The sequence below is a fragment of the Urocitellus parryii genome, chromosome 2 (genome assembly GCF_045843805.1).
Source record: "Urocitellus parryii isolate mUroPar1 chromosome 2, mUroPar1.hap1, whole genome shotgun sequence".
Lineage (NCBI taxonomy): Eukaryota > Metazoa > Chordata > Mammalia > Rodentia > Sciuridae > Urocitellus > Urocitellus parryii.
Window position 1 is genome coordinate 142598621 of NC_135532.1, and position 22095 is coordinate 142620715.

At 39.6% G+C, this 22095-nt stretch overlaps 1 protein-coding gene across 1 annotated transcript in view; it reads right to left on the reverse strand.

Moving 5' to 3' along the window:
* The window catches only part of Mcf2l2 (MCF.2 cell line derived transforming sequence-like 2), a 236592-nt gene that overhangs the window by 24988 nt on the left and 189509 nt on the right, over nt 1–22095 (reverse strand). Inside the window, exons 16-22 of the mRNA XM_077795511.1 lie at nt 17216–17282; nt 16097–16212; nt 14902–14971; nt 10120–10212; nt 9422–9514; nt 6068–6139; nt 3465–3590 (exon numbers count right to left, since the gene is read on the reverse strand). Coding sequence (XP_077651637.1) covers nt 3465–3590; nt 6068–6139; nt 9422–9514; nt 10120–10212; nt 14902–14971; nt 16097–16212; nt 17216–17282 — 637 coding nt within the window. The remainder of the gene's footprint in view (nt 1–3464; nt 3591–6067; nt 6140–9421; nt 9515–10119; nt 10213–14901; nt 14972–16096; nt 16213–17215; nt 17283–22095) is intronic.

Sequence of the window (22095 nt, forward strand, 5' to 3'; positions counted from 1 at the left end):
ATGAACCAAGTGACACTAGAAAGAGACTTCTTTGGGGTGCTCTTCATCCCTGGCAGTGTGAGCGAATGTGCCCAGGTTCTATACTTCTCACGTAGAGAAGCAGGAACCATCTGGATAAGTGAATCATCACACTGCCTGGTTGAGAAATGAAAAGCAGAAACTGTGGGAGGAGTGATCACAACAGGCAGAGGCAAAGAGCTCTTTCAATCCCAGCCTGATGATTAGGCTCCAAGGAACTCAGCAGGAGGGCCACTGAATCAGCATCTGTGGGGTGCCAGGCAGGTGCCACGTGCCTCACCTGGGATGTAGGCCTCACTGACTCCTAATAGCCACGCTTTGACACAGGTCTCCTGAGGGTGGGAAGATTCTCAAGGCAATCTACTGAGTGCTGAGGTTGTCTACTCAGCCTTATCTCTGTAGCAACATTAGAGTGAGGAAAGTAGAAACTGAAACAGAAATAAAACATCTGGACCTAGCTCACAATGACCTTGTAATTAAAAATATGCCTTTTATTGAATTCTGCACATTTGTTCTGGGAATGAAATTTTTTCACCAATCTTTATTTGTTCCTTGGAACTTGTTCCTGGCAAGTCGGGATTTACATGATCTTTATTACCCATTGGATAATAAACTTTTTTTTTTTTTTGCAATTGGAGGGAAGTAGATTACAATTCAGCATCTATGAAAAAAATCTGCTTTAAAAACTTGTTAAAACTTTTGTGACTTAATTAAACCAAAGACTAAATGAGTATATCCAACAGGGAAAAATGTAAATATTAGAAAGGATTTCTTTTCCTAGTTGTTTTAATTACAAATTGATCCACCAATATTCAATTTCCTTCCTTTTCAAAACCAGGTTAATATTGGGTTTAAAGTAGAAAAAACAAAGAGGTTAAGCTCTGGATTTATCTATGTATACCACAGGTGTTTATAAATACCATGACAAAAAGCTCTATAAAACTGAGCCAAAAGATCTTTGATCTGGTGATCTGAATTAGTAGTAGTTAAGATGTTATGTCAATGCCAAGGAGAACCAGATAGAGGGTAGATGGTACCCTGGATAGGATGTGAAAAAGAAATAGTCCCAGCTGATGCCCACGTACTCTTGGGTTAGTTAACTATTCATTCCATGGATTTGCTCTTGAATCAGAAAAAGTTGAAAATTCCTCCATAATTCAATAGGAGACTACAAAAACTGTCAGGATAAATTTACTAATGTATTAGATATAATAGCAGATGAAGGTCTTAGGAAAGAAATTACAGAGCATATGGCAAAGGTACAAAAACAGCCCTTTGAATTTAGTGTGAAATCTCTAAAATTTTATAAACTGATTCATTTTATTTGCGTACAAGCTGGCTTGGGATGAAATTAGGGCAGATTGTTATTTCCTTATATTTTAATCATTTTTTCCCCAGAACTCCCCCCTCCCCACCATAACACTCAGATGTTATTTACACTTCTTGACGTATATTGTTTCTAGGAAATTTATTTATTGGATTCAGGGAAATAGATACCTAATAGAAGTAGCTAACACATGATTCAAGATAAAAAAAAAAAAGAACAGAAAGATGTGCCAAAATGATTATGCAAATTGTTCCCTTGATGCTCCTTAGTTGAAGAAAGAAAAATTAATACCAAGAAAATGATCCCCTCTCACACACACCTTAATGTCACCCCCTGTAGTTCATGAATACCCTCCTGAATCATGCATCAGTTGTAAGCAGAGAGCACGTTGGTGTCCCAGAGGACAGAATAGCATCATTGTCCAGGATCACAGCAAACCCAGTAGGGCAAAGTTTCTTAGATGCTGTCCAAAGAAATACCATGAGGAAGGGAAGTTAAAGGATCATTTTTTCCCCCTAATTAGTTTGCAAGGTTTGATGTGTGACAAGGACAGGAAAAAAAGATCATTGACTCTTCTGAGATTTCAATAAACAGTGTAGTAAGAACCAGGAGAGAGAGAGAGAGAGAGAGAGAGAGAGAGAGAGAGAGAGAGAGAGAGAGAGAGAGAAAGTATTTGTCTGAAATGTAATTCTCAGAATGCTGAATACTGTTAGGTGAGCAGAATAATGGCTTCCCAGGGATGTCCACATCCTAATCCCCAGAATCTGACACTGTCATGACAAATGGAAGTTAAGGTTACAAATAGATTATTTTGGATTATCTGGCAGGGTCCAAGTAATCACAAGGGTTCTTATATGTGGCAGAGCACAGGCCAGAGTGATGTGACTGGAGAACTCCCCTCCTCCCAACTTCTGGTTTTGAAGCTGGAGGAACAGCTACAAGCCAAGGAATAGGGGTAGCCTTTTGGGGTAGTGGGTGGTACCAGCAATTGAACTCAGGGGCACTCAACCACTGAGTCACATCCCTAGCCCTATTTTATATTTTATTTAGAGACAGGGTCTCATTGAGTTGCTCAGCACCTCACTTTTGTTGAGGCTGGCTTTGAACTTGTGATCCTCCTGGCTCAGCCTCCTGAGCTACTGGGATTACAGGCGTGTGCCACAGAGCCCAACTGGGAGTGGCCTTCTCAAGCTGGAAAACTCAAGGAAACGCAAAGAACTCTAAAGGAGAAAGCAGACACCTTGATTTTATTAGCCCATGAAACTATGTTGAACTTCTGATCCTGGAACTGTAAGATAATTTGTGTTGTTCTAAGCTACCAAATTTGTGGTAAGTTGTTATGACAGTGTCAGGAAGCAAATATATTTGAATTGAAATCTAGAGAAATTCAAAGTGAAAACAGTTAAATATTAACCATATCCCAGACTTGAGATGTTATACAGCTACCGGAGATGATTTGCCTGGACTGGGGCCCAACTGCTCAGGATTAGAGCTGTGCTCAAGCTGACATGGCTCAGTTCCCCAGCATTGGCCTCTCAATGCATTTTCTTTGAGTCCTTTGGATTAAGGGTTGTACAATACTTGTTGGGCCTCTTTTGGACTCTGTGATGTTAAATGGGGCTAGATTCTCATGTAGGACTCATTTTCAAAATACTTTTCACACTGGATTGGGGGTGTGGCTCAGTAGCAGAGTATGTACAGATAAGTATGCACAAGGCCCCAGCAACACACACACACACACACACAAATACTTTTCACAGAGAAACTCTGAAGCAAGAAGGACAATCTTTTAATATTTTAATAGTGAGTTAGAAAAATACTACTCCTTCAGCGCTTTTGCCCTTTGTATGAATCCTGGCCCCTGAGTTTCTGATTTGTTTAGAAGGTGGAATGGCATGACATTCAGGACCCTGAGGAGTATAAACCAAGATCCCTAAGAATGCTAAGGGGCTTTTCACAATCTCCTGGCACAGATTGCTGACCAACTTAGGTGACTTTCCTCAGAATTCAATTTCTTTATTGTAGATGATTTCTCTGAGTGTGCCTCAGCACCTCCCACCTTGGGAATACTGTGCCCACCTTTGATGTGAAATCTTCCAACATTTGCTATGGAACGTACCGGACATCCAGAGACTGCTGCTAGGTCCACCGCCAAGTCACAGGACTTGATCAAATCCTCGATCACTGCCAAAGCTTGTCCAAGCTCAGCTGAGAATGAGGAATTTTCGGTCCTCTTTGGCCCATCCTGTGGAAACAAACGCATTGTTAGAAATCAAAAGTGTACCATCTATCAGGCAAAAACAGAAAACAGGACAGAATCAAGGAACCAAGACCCAGCCAGCACTGACTGGGAGGATGGATGCACTAAACATTCTCCTGCTCCCAAGAGTTGGTAGCTGAAGTCATTTGCTGGTTTAAGACATTTGCAGTAGAGGCAAGCAAAATCATCCCTGGAAGCTTCTGTATTTGTATTAATGAAATTGTAGACATTATTTTCCTGCTGTGTAAGATACAGACAGAAGAGGGCTTTTTTGCTAGGCACTGTGGCACATGCCTGTAATCCCAGTGGTTTGGTAGGCTGAGGCAGGAGGATCGTGAGTTTAAAGCCAGCCTCAGCAATTTAGCAAGGCCCTAAGCAGTTTAGTGAGATCCTGCCTCTAAATAAAAAATTAAAAAGTGTGTGTGTGGGGGAGCTGGGAATGTGGCTTAGTGGTTAAGTGCCCCTGGTTTCAATCCCTGGTACAAAAAAAAAAAGTGGGCTTTTTTAAAACAGGAAAAAACCTAGCCTCTTTAACTGGCAATACCCTTACTTCTTAGGGCTTACTGCAAAAGACAATCTAAGTATCATATTCCCATATTTAATGGCGAAGTCTTATTCCTGTGGGTAAAATTAAACTTAGAACCATCCCAGAGGAGGAAATTAGTGAACTCTGATAAAAGGCAAAGAATTGGCTTCCTTGTGAAGGTTCACTAATGAGTTACACTCAAAGTCAAAACAGTAGCATGTGGCACATTGAATCTTTTCCAGCTCTGCATTTCCTCCCTCTACTTCTTCCCCACTTCTGCCCACATTCCACCACAATTAGAGATACCAAAGAGATAAGCCAGTGCAGTCTGCACCTCCCAAATAGAAAGACAGCATTAAGTGGAAAAGCCATAGGGACCCATGTTCCAGTTATTACCAGGGCAACACTAAGGACAGCTGTGACAGGGAGGATTGTTTCAGCTTGAAAGGCTTTTGTTAGGGATTTCAGTATTTTATTCCCCTGCCACCTACATGGCATATTTATCTGTCACCTGGTAACAGAAACAGAACAAAAAGATTCTGGTTTGTTCTATGTAATTTTTTTTTTTAACATTTCAATTTCTACAACAAAGAATGGATAGCTCTTCACTGTTCCCAGTTGGCCCCACCTCTTTTTGTCTTCAACAGCATGATGTAGGGAAAGGGCAGTGTATTTTCTTAATGTCTACTGAAGCACTGGGTATTGGCAACTTTGGATCAGACATAAATGGCAGGGCTGATGAATTGAACAGATCATGGAACCATGTAGCATGGCCTTTCACCTTCTCACGCATAACAAGTTTCATTTCCTGGTGAAAGATAGACTCTCACCAGAGTTTTTTTTGTATCAGGGATTAAACTCAGGAGTACCCAACCACTGAGCCACATCCCCAGCCCCAGCCCTATTTTGTATTTTATTTAGAGACAAAGTCTCACTGAGTTGCTTAGTGCCTTACTGTTATTGAGGCTGGTTTAAACTTGTGATCTCCTTCCTCAGCCTCCCAAGCTGCTGGCATTACAAGTGTGCACCACTGTGCCCAACCTCACCTGAGTTTTTTTTTTTTTTTTTAAACATCAGAAATAAGGAATCTAAAGTTTGTATGCCAGGCATCTTTCTCCTTACCCAAAACTTCTGTTTTTGTTTTAGATACCTTTCTGCACCTCTCCCCTGTCCTTTCTATTAACCCTTATCTCAAACACATGAGACAACTAGTTTTCCACTGTACAATGTAGGGCCCAGAAAAATAATTACACAATTTACTATACCCCTCTACTTATGGCTAGCTCCTCTTGCCCCAGGATGCAAAATGATTCCTTATACTTCAAGCATCTTCTGATTGCAAGGGGTCCTCATCCTATGCTCTAAGTGGAGAGGACATGTAAATGACTGCTCCCGGACACAACTCAAGAATTTCTTGTTAAAACGAGAATATTCTATAGAAAATTGAAAAGAAACCCTGTTGCTAAGCCACAACATTTCTTTTTAACCTGGTATGGCTACCATTGCCTCCAAGTGTCTTTTAGAATTCACACTCACATATAAACACACACACATACACACACATACACAGAGGAGAACACAGCATTTATACAAATTCGATATGCTAAGAAGTAAAAAGAAGAAACTATAAATCATACATAATCCTGTCATGCCAAAAAAACCACAGAGATTCTATAATATTTACTTCTAGTCTTTCTATGTATACTTAACATCTTCACTTAATTTTGAATTCCCGTTAAAATTTATTTATGTGGAAGGAAAAAAAACACATTAGTACTCCTTATTATGCTGCAAATCCTTACTTCAAAATTGCCTTTTTAAACTATGATTTATGAAATACATACTATTTTAGAAAATTTAGACTGTTAACAGAGGTTAAGTCCTCCTAAGCATTGGCAAACACCATTTTGTAAAAAATGTGATATTTATACATTACCTTGGTAGAGCCTCCTTCTAGACCTCCTGGGTCTATTTCCACATCTTCAGGAGATTCAAGATCCAGCAGACCCTGCATTAACCCAAAAGCCCTGTTGAAAATCAAGGAGTCGATTGCTGACAAAATCTACTGCACAATCTGCAAAGTGAAACTGTCTGTGTGTAAATTTTTAAGAGGGAGAGAATGAATGACATCTTTGGCACAGATTTCTTTCTACACATGCAACCCCATGGTACACACCACTTGTAAGTCTTTCTCACTCTATAGATATCATCAGGAACATTTCCTTATGACCATAGTTTTCTTTAAAACATAGTTTTTGATTGTGGCAAAGTATTGCATCCTACAGATAAGCCATGATTGGATTATGTTTATGAATCACAGTTTTCTCTGCTGTTGAAGGTTCAAGTTCAACAATTTTTTACTATAATAATTTTTGTGCATTTTTCCTGGGAATAAACTCCTAGACATAAAATTGTAAATATTAAGAGTTTTGAGGTGTGAACTATGGTGGTGCACTCTTGTAATCCCAGCTACTTGGGAAGTTGAGGCAGGAGGATCAAAAGTTTGAGGACAGCAGAGGCAACTCAGTGATCCATCATGAAATTAAAATTGGAAAAAAAGGATTGGGGTGCATCATTGTGGTAGAATGCCTGCCTAGTATGCATAAAACTCTCAGTTTAATTTCCAGTACTGCAGAAATAGAGTTCTGGGGCATATTTTCAAGTTTTTCAGAGAAGGACTGTGTTCCTGCCAGCTATAAATGACAGTTTGTTCCTCCAGCCCTTACCTGACATAGGGCATTACTATTTAATCACAAATCTTCACCAGTTGAAGTGACAGATAAATCCTGACTGTTGTTTTAATTTGAATTCCTCAAATAGTATGTCAGGTAAAACTTAAAAAAAAAATGTTTGCCTAGTGTTTCTTCTTCTGTTTTTTCCTTTGGTGCTGGAGATGGAAACTAGGGCCTCACATATGCTAGGCAAATGTTCTACCACTGAGCCACCCCCCTAGCCCTTTTTCTTTTATTTTGAGATAGTGTTTCCCTAAATTGTCCTGGCTGGCCTTGAACTTGCTATCCTCCTGCCTCAGGCTCCCCAGCAGATGGAATTACAGGTGTGTGCTACCACACTTGACTTTTATTAATTTTTTAAAATAAATTTCCTTTATTCTATGTTTTTCTATTATTAATTTCTGAGAGTTCATTATTAATTATGCATACTGACCAACTGTCGCTTATTTTGCTAATATTTTCACAAATTTTCATGTTTCTTTGATTTTGTTGGGCAGACTATCCTTTCTTACCTTTTCTTTTATATTTAGAAAGGACTCCCTATATCAGGTTCTCATGATGCTTTCTAAGCCACAAGGCAATTGGTCCAACATCCATGCCCTTCCAAGCAGCTGATGAATGAGCTTTTTCCCTCAGGTGACAGAATGCTACACAGTTCTTTCTGTCGCCACAGCATGCCGACAGTTAGTACTTCTAATTCCAGGCACACAGCAAGTTTAGCAATGGGAACAACTGGTCTGCCTTGGGTAGCCTCCCATAGACCCATAAAGAATATTTTATAGTGATTCTATCTCATTTCCTCAGTGATAGCAGCTAAGAAAACTTTCTAAGCACTTTCAATCTGTATTATCTCATTTAGTGTTCCCCAAAAGCATACCAGGAAAGCACTGTTACCTTAATTCTACAGTGAGGAATTTGAGACAGTTTAAATGGCTTGAAAGAGTTCATGCAGCTGGGAAGCATCAGAGCAGAGATTCCAACTGTTTGCATTTAACATAGTCACTTAATTTTGAATTTCCATTAAAATTTCATTTATATGGAAGGAAGAAAATGCATGACTAACTACTGAAGCTGTGTTGCTAATTACTGTGTCTATAGCTCTCCTATGGAAGAGAACTCAGCTTTAACATAAATAACACTTGTGGGAAAACTCCAAGGGAGGAAAGACCACCATTATGTCCTATTCTAAGGGCCCAGTTTTAAGACATCCAAAGTAAAAATGACAGTAAAAGGGGATGGGAGAAGAATAAAAGGCCCTTGATGAACACTGTATCCAAATTCATTCATAGCTATTCGTGGATGGAAGCCATCAGTCAGCTCGTTCTTCCTATCCACACTGGTGTGATGGTCTCAGTGTCTAAAATAACAGCTACACATGGTACGAAGCTTCGGGGGGGGGGGTGTCAGCACTGTGCCACACTTTTTATGAATATTACCTATTACCACAGTCTGATGGAGGAGATACTATTCCTCTCATTTTATATAGGAGAAAGCTAAAACCCCAAAGGTCAAGGTTCCAGACTACTAAGCAGCCGAGCAGTACAGTGAGGCTCAGACTGTGGATGGAAGCTGAAAGGGTAACTCCTTCTAAAGGCAGAATGCTGGGCCATGACCTTAACTTCCCTGAGCCTCAGTTTCTTCACACTCTAGCGCCTTGCTGGTATGTCTGATTGTGCAAATGAAACATGAGATACATGTGGTAAAGTACCCATCAAACAGTAGGTGCTTATTTTTGTTGATTGATTTTGCTTTTCTTTAAGTGTCAGTAGCCACTGGACTCTTGTTAATTCAAAAGACATTTTGTAGGGATAGCCCAAACCTTTCCTTTAGGTTTACACATGTGAAACTAGCCTTGATAGGGCCTCATAAGTCCTGTCTGGGGTGTCCAGGAGTGCTGGCCTGCAGATATCCTGGGATCAATGACTCACCACTAAGGACAGGAGAACGAAAGTTGGGTTGGGCAGAGCATGCATGCCTGTGCCACTTAGGGGTGCAGACACAACAAAATTCATGCTGTTGGGCTGCTCTCTGGATAAGATCCTAAATCTAAGTGTGCAGGTTGATGTTGTAAAAGACAATTCCAATTTTGCCTTCTTTCTGCCTTGTTTGAATGCATGCAAAATAGTAACTTTGAGGAAAATCACACCTCTTCTCCGAAGTACCAGTCCTCATCTGTAAATTAGAGCTATTGATATCTCACATATCCCAGAGAAGATCAGAGGGCCACCTCCCTTATCCTCTTAGTTGCCCTCATTGTGGCCACAGCCCTCTCCCCACAATGGTCCCAAAGATCTCTCCTCCCCTGAGTCAGGCCCCTAGAGATTCATGCCCAAGCTAGTTGTCAGACTAGCCAGGCTCCAAGATTCCTTCCAACTCTGATTCTCTGGTCTTTTTCCTCATTAAGGAGGGCTGATTGAGGCTTGGAAAAAGGCCTGAAGGACAGCCATATTTGGAGCCTCAGAAGACCAGACACAAATCCACATGTGTAAGGAGCAGAGCAGCAGAATGCAAGCAATTTGCTTTCCAGGCTCAGAAAAGCACCACCTCAATGACTTTACCTTCAACAGCATCTGGTATTTTATCAGTCTCTGGCTTGGTCCTCTAAGATACTTAAAAAGAGGGAGACTATGATCCAGTTGACGCTGGCATACCTTTAAAAGTCAAACAGAAATTACATAAAACAAAACATATAAAACACACACACACACACACACACACACACACGAGTCATCCCGCCCCCCAGAAAGAGTATGTGAAATGAGAGAACAAGAGAGAAGGGGTGGCTTGACTTGTATTTTTATAGGAACTAAGGAAGCAGGGCCATTTTTCCTTTTCAGAAGTAAATTCAGTAGACAGTGGGTATTTCAAGTCTTTCTGAAAAGGAGGCAGCCCGTCCGGAGGCAGGATGGCATCTATTTGGGTCATCTGGAGTCTGACGGGTAGAGATGGCTTGTTGGCATCATTCCAGGGAGCCACAAAGTATGGCATTCTTGACTTAGTTCCATTTTTAAATCCCACCCAAGAAGAGGATACTGGTTTCTCACCAGACCATTATCTGCTTCTCACACGTGGGGTCCATAGACATCAAGGACAGCATTGAAATTTCTAATGTGTCATTTCAAAGTTTGGGAGGCTTGGAATAAATATAAATCCCAATACCAAATTTCTCTGCCTAGTTCACACTTTTGATTTCGATGCACATAAATATTTTCCAGGAAGAACAACCTGTGGGAGACTTTGTTAAGTTCAACATTACCCCAAAGTAGGCGCAGTCTTGACACTCTTGCCAGATGGCCATTGCTCGGGGCAGATTCCTATGGTATTTAAAATATATTTGGAGATCTTCTTTCTGAATGGGGGAAGAAATAGAACAAATTAATCAGGTAGCATTTTTAAGTCAGTGGACAGGAAGGTACAGCTTCATTTATTCATTCATTCAATATGTATTCATAGATTTCAGTGTGTGAGGAACTGGGAGCACATAGAAAACAACCTTACGTTGGGGTAAGTATGTGATGGAGAGGTGAACAGGGAGCTCAAACAGCCATAAGTGCTCCACACAGACACAAGCAGAGTGCTATGGAGCATGTGCAGGGGCTGTGGGTAAATAAATAAGTAAATTCACCAACAGAATTTGTGTGTATATATGTGGGCAAGTAATTAATTTTTAATTTTTTACCATATTTTTGTTGGTGCATATTTTTGGATTTATTGTTACATTTCGCACATGCACACCATATAACAATATAATTTGGCCCAAATCATTCCTTATTATTTCCCCTCTTCCTCCCTCCTGTCTTTCCTTGGTCCCTTTCCTTTATGCTACCTTTGATTTTCATGAGGAACAGGAATTTTTATCTTTATCTTTCCTTCCTTTCTCTATGTTTAGGACACCAATTTCTCTCACAAACAATTCTGTAATGAGTGATAAATCCAAAAGAAAGAACGCTTGTGGCCAATAGCCCCTCTCTTCTCTGTCACCACCTTCTCTTTGTCCTGGTCATCATGATGCCAACCCTACACAGAAACCTAAGAAACAACTCATAACTGGAAATAGCACAAAAGCAAAATGTGGTACTTTGGACAATAAAACACAAATCTAAGTCATTTGGGCAACACTGGAAGTGACAGCTCTGCCCCAGACATCACCTTTCACCGGAAGTCCAAGACACTGAGACAGGAGAGATTATGGATTGTTTCAGAACTAGAGATCAAGAAGGATTCAAAGTGCTGTGTGGGAGGGAGCAGAGGAGGTAAAAGGGAGGTACTGGGGAACAAAATTGGCCAAATTACATTGTGTCTAAATTATATTGCTCATGTATGAATATGTAACAACGAATCCCACTATTATGTATAATTATAAAACACCAATAAAAAACTAAAAAGAAAAATAACAACAAAGTGCTGTGTGGCCCCTGTTCTCATTGTGTCAAAGCTCTTGAGAGGCGGGCACACATCTGCCAATATCCGAGGGAGAAAGGACAGCCTTGGCCTATGAGGAGCTTGGCAGCTTTGCTGGCTCCACTGGGGGTGCCTGGTCCATAGTAGCTTTGCCCATCACAGAGCCCATGCTGCCCCAGTGGAGAAGCCCATGGGGCCACCTCCTTGCAGATTTCTATGTTCCTCTCCTTCTGCTCAGGCCAACTCTTGATTTCCTTTGAGTCAACATAGGTTATTTTTTTCCTCCTCACAGCTTCAACTATGTCTACTCTGCTTGTAAACACACTGCTGGAGCTAGGAGTGTAGGTCAGTGGTAGTGCACCTGCCTAATATGCATGTGGCCCTGGGTTCCACTCCAGCACCAAAAAACAAACCAAAAATGTAGGTTTGTAGCAAATGATTTGTTTCTCTAGCTCTTCCCCTCACCTGATAGGTCGTAAGTGACCATTTCAGCCAACAACCATTTCAATTCCGACCTAGGCTATCTTTACACACACACACACACACACACACACACACACACATTTAAGAAGAAAAATGGCCCTTGAAAAATGTTGTCCAGATTGACCAGAATAATAATTCAGAGCTTAACTATAAAATGGTCATTATTCATTCACTCAAGGGCTGTATTGAGTGCCTTTGATATCAGACATTGTGTTAAATATGTTTGTTAAATTCAATGTTTCAAATAGCTTAGTGGTTTGGCCATAGGAAACATTCCTGTCATACTAAAGGCCAGACTTGTAAAACACTGAAAATCAATTAAGACATCTTATCTACATTTAGTCTGTCAGGTCATAATGATATTAGATCCTATAAAATAATCCAAGGTTTCATTGCTTTCGACATTCAGTCATCAAAAGATTCTCAGAGTCTGGAGGTGATTTTGGAGTCTAAGCCTCTCATCCAGTACAAGAACTTCAACAACCAATCATCTTTTCCTGAACTCTCTTAGTAATAGAGGGACCTGGTTCTACTGATAGTTGCTGAGTTGAAAGCTACCCTTCTGAAGCCTTCACTCCTTGGTCCTAATTCTGCTCTCTGGGCAAAACAGAAGATAAGTCTCTAAGTATTGAAATACAGGTATTGGCCTAAATTGTTTTTGTAATAGTGAATAGTCAAAAATTCCTTTGAGAAAGGATGTATACTAACTAGCAACATATGAAAATGCTAATTCCCCTCATCTCCTTATAGAATAAATCAGAAGGCTATAAAACTGCTATCAAAAACTCATATTCATACAAGGAGACATGATTGCTATAGATTCAGACTATGAGCTTTGGTGGTAGATGGTCCAGGTTCAGTTCTCTCCTTTGTCAATGATAATCTACATGGCCTGAAGTCAGTTACTTAACCGTCCTTGACTTCAGTTTCCTCATCTGTTAAATAGGTTCATAACACTTCTGAGATTATTGTAAGATCCAATGAGATGATGTACAGAAAGCCTCAACATTTGCCCTCTATATGCACAATACTCAGAAAATTGTAACTCTTGTCAAGACACTTCTTATTTTGTAGAACCCTTGTGCGGCCATTCTTACTTTTGTTTCCCACAATGACGCTGCATATTGGTGCCATTAAGTGTGTTGTATAGAAGAGGTAAGTGAGATTTTGAGAGTTTGCTTGAGTCATACAAATAGCCAGTGGCTCAACTTCCATGAGAAGTTACCTTTTCGGAATCCCACATTCGATCATGTGAGATCTCAGGGCAATTCTAACTCCAAGTAAACTCCTGACAAATACCATTCTACAGAGAGCAGGGTCTCTGGGGGAGAACCTTTTGGATGAGACAGGCCATGGAATCTGATTAAGACACTTGGTCAGAAATAGTTCAAAATTCAATTCCAAGATTGGTGCAATTCTGAAATGTTACTGAGACAGGATAGACTGCTATCATTTTTATTCCCTGTATTTTATCTCCAGCATTATAAATCATACAGGATTAATAGCATGGTTTGTGGTCTAGATTAATGATTTCCAAGGTTTCCCTCAACATGAAGGGCTATACAAGCTTTGTGAAAGTACAGGAGAGGAATTCTTTTAAGAACACATGTTTAGTCAGCAATTTCCTGTCTCCTCATACTTGAACCTTTTTTATTAAAATCATATCTATTTTTCCTTGAGGAATTTGTCCCTTTTTTCATTTAACAATTTAACCTTTGGAAGAATGATATAAGCAACCATAAAGTAGTTCTTAATTCTGAAACTAGATTCCCCGTTAATGGTTTTATGAGTGTAAAAGTGCAACATAGAATAAAACACTAATCATGTTACAGTAGTAATTTTAAAAGGGAATGAATCAGATTGAATACAAAAATAGTTTTAGTGTGTTTTAAATTCTGGCATTTGATGAAACTGTGGGGATCCCATACAGGGTCACAGAGGACTTGGTTTCTCCATTCCATCAAGTGCCTTGAAACCCAGGGACTTTTGTTTGCTTGCTTTTAGATAACTCAAGTATTGCTTTCAGATGTATCAATCATAACTTGGGTATTTAAAATGTGTTATGTCATTGACTTGGGTTCACAAAAAGTAAGGCAGGACTTCTTAGGAAAGAGAAAAGAAATGGGAAAGGTTGAGAAAGTGGAGGACACCAGGGGGCATCCTACGGGGCGAGAAACATGGTGAAGGGGAAGATGTTGGATTAAACAGTCCCACTAGCCCAAAGCAGGGGTAGAGAAACAGGTAAGGAAAGAGGGACCAGGGCTAGCAGGTGGGAAAGGGAGGTAAATAGAGGTATGTTGTTGTAGGACAGGAAATTCACAAATTGGGTGCTAAGCATAAGAAAGGTTATAGAGTTAAAGATTTCTAATCATCTCCTATGATATTAAATAAAATGGAAGAAAATATAATTTCTGAAATTTTCAATTTAAGTTCAGTATTTTGAGAGCATTAATATAACTTCAGCATGGGGCTTTAAGTCTGCTGTATGATTCATGCCCTAAAACACAGCTTAGTCATTCAGAAGAGGATCACCCACTATGAGGACCTTGGGTGGCCAGCCTTCCATTTCACGGGCTTTGCAGGAAGCCAGGTCTGCAGTTGCTCCTCCCTATGAGTGTGAGCCCAGTGTAACTTGGGAGACTAGTAGGGCTACAAAGGATCCCTGCAGTGCATTTGAAAGTCAGATAGAAGAGCTACTCTCTTAGCATATTTCAAGTATATAACATGTAATATTAACTGTGCTATGTATTACATCTCCATAACTTACTCATCTTGTAACTGAAAGTTTGTACCCTCTGACCAACATCTTCCCATTTCTTCCCACCACTTGTACTCTCTGCTTCTATGAGTTTTAACTCTTTTTAGATCACACTCTGACACACACACCATGATAACCATTTGAAATGACAGATGTTAATAAACTTAACTGTGGTAATCATTTTACAGTGTATACATATACCATATCATCAGGTGGTGTATCTCCAATATATGAAATTTTTATTTGTCAATTATATGTCAATAAATCTGGGGATCAGGGAAAGCAGAGATGTTTTTAGACCTTTGGTGTTTCAATTTGTCCTTGTCACTTACACAGAAAAACAAAGACTGACTTTAATCACATGGTTATTTTTGTTCACTGGGACCACAGACTTACTCTCTTGAGAAAACAACAGGCCAGAAGTTCAGGGTTTTCGGTGCACTTTTCCAATTCTTTTAGAAAAGTCCTAAGGAAATAAAAAACATAAGGATGTCTTGATTGCTACATGTGTGGGATTCAAATTGTTTAAGGTAAAACCACATAAAGTTTTAAGAAGTGTCTAGAAAAATGCTATTCTCTAGGCTTTATTGCTGCTGACCATCTTCTACACATTCATTTGTGAGGGAAAAAAAAATGTACTCTGAGGCATTACTTATGATGACCATGAAACCACCACAGCTGTTCTGGTCATTCTGAGCATCAGCTGTGGACAGATGGGATACGCTGATGCTACATGACGGTAATGTTCATAGCATCTGCCACTGCTCCCGCCGCCGCTGCTGCTTCTATCAACATCTTTGAGACCTCACTATCAGCCAGGCACAACCAAGTGCTTCACAAACAAACATTTCATTTAATTCTTGACCAAACTCTGCAAGACAAGTTTCATCAGTGTGACACCTGAGGCTCAAAGAGGCTGAATTACTTCTCTTGGGAAAGTAGCAGCCATGGGATTTCATTTCAGTTTTGTGTCTTACCAATGGACAAAGGATGAGGTTAGGAGTCAACTATGGTTCAATTTGCCCAGCAATCTTTCCTTCTCCATTAATCAGGTGAAAGTAGTCAAGGAGCTGCAGTTTACTCATGTGTGAAATGGGAGGGTTGGAAGTGTCTTCTCCTTTCTTTCTCTAAAACTCAACATCCAAGCAACACTGGGCTAGAGGGACAATTTATTTGGCCAGTTAGCATTTTCTAGCACCCCTTGCCATTCTATGTTAGTGGGCATGTGGGTGTGTATCTTGGTCATCTTTGTATTTCCAATGCTGAGCACAGGGCCTGGCATAGAATAAGTGCTCAATAAATGCTGATGCATGATTAAATAAACAAGCAAAGGAACACGGCTAGTACAGCACTGATGCCTGACACCTAGGACACAGGCCAATGGTGTCTTTCCCCTTCTTTATTCCTCAGGGATCCCTTGGAGCTTCTTTCCCCCTCACATGCCCATCCTACTCCAATCCAATCCACAGACTCCAAATCACTTGCTCAGGCTAGACCATATGAAAACACTTTGATCTCCAAATTCCATCAGTCTGATTTTTGCTCTTCTTTTACTTTTCATTTCTTCCCCATAATGTGACTTATTATGTACCTGCTATGAAATTCATAAAGTTCTTTAATATTCCCAAAGAGAAAGTCCTTGTTATTCTGAAGAGCATCTGGAATCAGATGTTTCAACCAGATAAAATCCATTGGAGTGATGTATCCCTGCAGAGGTGGAAACAAGGTAGGTTTTACAGATATTATATGAGATGATCTGAATCATCTACTTCAAGAACCAAAACTTTAATGAAATAATTAGGCAATACAGTACACATGCTTCTTGAAAGCTATTCTATTAAATATGTTCTTTAGATATCAGTTTCCTTATGTGTCCATCTTCAGAAGGAGATGGCTTAATGGCAATGACAACAAAGTGGCGTTTTAATTGGAAGAAATAATACATATTTTTAAATGTGTATAAGTTATACGAGTAGAATGTGAAAGAAAGGAAAAAACTTACCCATCATTTTATGACCTGCTGCAATTACTGTTAAGTTTTATTATATTTACTTCATAACTTTTAAAAAGCTTATTTTATATGGTTATAATCACGATACATATTTATTTGTACTTTTTTCAGGTGCATTACAGACTCAGTTTATAAAGCTCTCTCAAGAGATTTTCTTAATGTTGCCACTTATTTTCCAAAAGAATCACATTTTTAAAACAGTTGAATACTATTTATTCAGCATATATATTATATTTTATTAACCATTCCATTTTTTAATTGCATATTTTGATTGCTTCTGATTTTCTTATTGTGAAAAATGTATAATAAATAACATTGTACATATAATTTTTTTCCTTAAGATTACTCCTTTAGGAGAAGAAGGAAAGTGTACATTTTTACTCTTAAGAAAAAAATACCTTAAAACACAAGAAAGAATCTTCCCTTCTTAAGCATCAAAAGTACTTATATTATAATACCCTTTGTTGGCAAGCATGTGGTGAGCCTAGTTGGGTATTCCTGGGATCGGTATGAACTGGAACAATCCTTTGGAGCTATTTGGTTACAAGGACCCAGAGCCATAAGGATGTTCCTTTTCAAACCGAGGAGATATTGTGCTGTTTATTATAAGACTGAAAACTTGGTGAGATTCTAGAGACAAAGCAACTATTTGCAGTCTCTTTGTTGCATCTATGCTTAATACCCTCCCAATCTACTTACATCGATTATGCTCTCCATTTCTTTTATGTACACTTCTTCAGTCTCAAGCAAGTCACGTACAATGCGTCTGAATCACAGCAGCAGGTGGGAGATTGAAAGAAAAAGAAACAAAGGGAGGGAGGAGTGCTCTTTGAGAGTTCTTTTAGAATTATGCTCATCAACACCGGTCCCCTTAGATCCTGGTCAGTTCATCCTGTTCTATTGAACTCCGGCATCTCACAAAAGCACACTCTGCTCACACTGATATCAAGAAGAAACAGCAAGGTTAGAGGGCTCAAAATCCATGAATGAAGCCTGTCCTCTGGGTGGGCTATGTGGCCTGAGGGTGTCAAGAGAGCAGATGCTGAGGTGGGGAATATCACGTTTGGATCTTTGGTCAAGAAGGTCTGCCTGACCTTCACATTGTACGTGTGGTTTCCTAGATTTCCTCTAAAGCTTTCTGCTGTTCCATTGCTCACATCAAGATCTTTGACCCACACGAATGTCTTTTTCCATCCCTGGGTTAGACAGATGCTAATCATGGCCTTTCCTCCATCATTGAACAAACCCTTTCCCTAGAAAGAGGTAATAGAGGGTTTGGTGGGCAGAATTCTGAGATGGCCCCCAAATTCCTGGTCCCTGGTATACAAACACCTCTTCAAAGTGAGTCAGTCAAACACTGATTTAAGTGCTTCTGTAAAGAGATTTTACTCCTTAGTTGACCTAAGATAGGTGATCCAGTGGGGCCTGTCCTAAACATACAAGTTCCTTAGATCTGGGCCTTGACATCACAGAGATTCAAAGCACAAGAAGGATTCAGCATGGGAAATTTCTCTCTCTCGGCTTTGGAGAGGTCAGGAGCCATGTGACAAGGTACAAGGGCAGCCTCTGGGATCTGAGAGTGGCCCCCTGGATGGCAGCCAGTAAGGAAGAAGTTGGCCCTATAGTTGCAGGCAATGGGATCCCACCACAACTACATGAAGTTAGAAGAGGATCCAGAGCTCTCTCTGAGAATGCAGCAAGTCAACTCCTTGGACTTTACCTTTATGGGACTTGGAACAGAAAACCCAGTCCTGCTGTGCCTGGACTCCTGTCCCAGGGAAACTCTGAGCTAATCTGCCAAGTTTGTGGTCACTTTTTATACAGTAATAGAAAACCAAGTGAAAGAGGGAGGCCAGACCCCACATCTATCCCAAACAGGCTGTTTTCTCTCACCTTGGGCTATGAGACCACATTGATGCTTCTTTTTTTTTAGGGCTTCAAGTGTTTATACAAGTGTTCATGTGTACAATATATACATTTATGGTTTCCTGTGAGCTGTTAGTGGGTTATATATTAAATGGAAGCCTATCTCAGGGAAGGATTTTTTTTTTCCTCTCTTAAAAATGGAAAAGGCAAGGGATAAATAGGAAAAAAATGGGGAAAAGACATGAAATGAGAAATTCACTCAAACAAACAAATGATTGTTAGTCTTATGGGAAAGAAATACTCAATATTCACTAATCCAACAAAGGCATGTTTAAACAGGAGTAATCATTTTCATCTTTGAGGATGGTAGAAATTTCAAATTCTAAAGGAAGATGAGGATATGGAAACACTCTCAGACAATATGAGTGGAAATGTAAATTTGTGCAAGCATTTCAGAAGATAACTTAGAAATATCACAGCTGCTTGAAGCTGTAGCTCAGTGGTAGATTATGTGCTTGCAAATGCAAGGCCCTGGGTTCCGTCCCCAGCACCACCAAAACAAAACAAAACAAAACAAAACAAAACAAAACAAAACAAAACAAAACAAAACATCCCATGATCCTGACTCACTAATTTCATTTCTAGGAATGTTCACAGTCACTCAAACAGTATAACTTCAAAGATAACCAGATATTAACTGGAAATTACTTAAATACCTGTAAAAAAAAATGATGGCACATATATAGTGAAATGCCATGCAGTTGTTAAAAAGAATGAGATCAATTGGTACATGCCAACATGACAAAGCCCAGGTATTTTAAGAAAAACTAAAAAAGCAAAATGCAGACAGTAAGTATGCATAAAAATCAATGTGTGTTGGAAAAATATGAGAGCAAATTATTTTTATTGTTTTAAGGCATGAATAAATTCTTGATAGTCCAAATTAAAAAAAATAAATGTGTGTATGTGTGAGTCCGTGTGTGTAAAACTACAAGTAAAATTATAAGTGCTTCAAAAACGAATGCAAAGACACTGACGATATTATTACAGGGATTGCATTTGGAGGGTAGAACTGAAGACCAGAATATAAAGAGAGGAATTTCTACATTTTACTTTACACCCTTGACAATGTCTGACTTTCTTAAATGGATGAAACATCTACTGCTTTTATAATTTTAAAAAAATGTCTTACATGGCATTTTAAGATGAATATTACTGGAGGTAATGGCATGCAAGCCCCATTTGAGAACTATAAATAAGTCATATAGTTTACAAGTGTTATAGCTCAATAAGTCATTCTTAAAATGGGTTTTTGTATCTATTTATCTATGCTTGTTATAAGACAAGACTGATAAAGTATATGCACTGACAGAGGATAAAATACTTCTTGACAAGAAGTATATGAGACTACCAAAAATTACCTTAAGACCATACTTAGCTAAGAGATTCTTGGCTTTTTATAAACCATCCTGAAACAATGACAGTTGCTATGTCAGTACCAATCTGTTTCCATGAGCCACGACATCACTAGAGCCACAGCACCAATTCAGTGTTCATAGCAACCAGAACACATCCAGCCTCCTCTGCTCTCACCAAGCACTGGGCCTGAGAACCAGCAGGTCAGCTTAAGGATGGATTGATGATGATTGAGTGAGATGGTAGAAATAACTCAGTGGTAAGTGGAAATAAATCCTATTATCCAATAATCATATAGGAACTTAGAGATCTTAGGAATTTTTAGGAATCTGATATAGGAAAATAGTTACAACTCACAAGAAGAAGAAGAAGAAGAAAATCCCTTGTTAGGTCATGTCCCAGTTTGTAGTTTGGAAATTAGTCTATAGAAATTAGTCTATATTCTACTGCTTCATTTTACCTTTTGGGGTGTGACAGATATAACTCCAATGACAGGAAGTCCTCTGAAAACTGGCAGCCTATATTTCAGTTCAAATTTTTAAGATAATAATAACCCTCACACCTCCATGAAGCTATTATTCTTTCTTTTCTCTCCTGTTTCCTTTAAAACAGAAGAAAATTTATGTCTCTTGCTGAGGATTGTCTGCTGGTATTCCAAAGTATGTTACTTTGCTCACAGAAAAGACTCTCAAGGATTTACATGGAAAATCATAAAGCATATATAGTGCAAATGACCAGAAAGTATTGGTAGTACTCAAGTCATTTAAAAACACTGAAGCACCTACAGCAATTTATATCTGGTGGATATCTACCCAGAGGCAGAGGACTGTAATTAGGAAACCACCCGAGTTTATGACACCTCTGGCAGCTTGCATTAATGTGTCCCGCACTAGTGTCCTCCTGGGATTCTAGCATTCTGTTTCAACTTCCAGATTTCTTTTTTTTTTCTTCCTGTACTGGGGATTGAACTCAGGGGTGCTCTACCATTGAGCTACAACCCTAACCCTGCTCCCCTTTTTAATTTTTTTTTTTGAGACACTAAGTTGCTGAGGCTGGCCTCAAATTTGAGATTTTTCTGCTTCAGCCTCCCTAGTCACTGGGATGACAGGCTTGAGCCATCTGGTCCCTGAGCACTTTGTTTTACATTTCAAAATGGATCCACTGTCTCTTAGAACATTAAGGGGGAAATGGTGACATAATGTGTTTTAAAGGAACGTTTCTTCTCTGAAGCCATATTTCATGGTGATTACAAAAGCAGAACTTTGGATGTACAGTTCCATTCTGTGACAACTCCTGCTTCTTTCAGATGACACCATAACCAAGGGGCAAGAATGGAAGAATCTGCCCTTGAAAATAATAATGCAACCCTGCTTGGTGAGCAGGACCACTGAGGTACATGCAACATATGCTAGATTCCCTTCTAAGTTTCTTCTCTGTCCATGCATCCTCATCTGCTCCCTTTGGACACTTGCCCCTCACCTCCATTACCCCCACTTCTCAGCTGTTTAACACAAGAATATCATTTTAGAAACCAATCTGCCAGAAGTCTGTTATTGCTCATTATTGTCAAGCAATTTGCCATCAAGACTTTTCTTTTCTTTTATATGTATATATTTTTAGTTGTAGCTGACACAATACCTTTATTTTATTCATTTATTTGTTTATATGTGGTGCTGAGGATTGAACCCAGGGCCTCCCACGTGCTAGGCAAGTGCTCTACCGCTGAGCTACAACCCCCAGCTCCACCAAGACTTTTCTTTATTCCTGCTATTCTATGACATGAACACATGTAAGAAAGTAAAATCAATTTTACAAATCTGAACTCAGGTTCCCAGGCTCCTTTCCCCTCTCTCCCTCCTGCTGCTGACTCGCCTACATCTTTCTCTTCCTTCCAGGCCTTTGGTCCTACTCAAGCCCACATTGCCAATGGATTCAACATCATAAACTGGATGCCTCCCAGACACCTCAGTCCCATCAAGCTGATCTAGAAGTCACTGGATGGAAATGCCATGCGTATGGGGGGAATTGCTATTTTTCTAGGGTCCCTAAAACACAGGTGTTGTTTCAAGCTCCCCTTTGCCATCATACCTTCTATTCAACCTGTCATTTCACCCTTCATCATGACTCCTGGTGTCAGTTTGTTTTCCACCTTTGGTGCCATCACCATGAAGAAGGCTCTAAATTCCTCACCTTGAACACTTTGGTGCACTCTTAGGGGCTCGCCCTTGCCTCTGAGACACAGCCAACAACTTATTTTGCACATCACTGAGCTACACTCTTCCTAAAACTTCATTTTC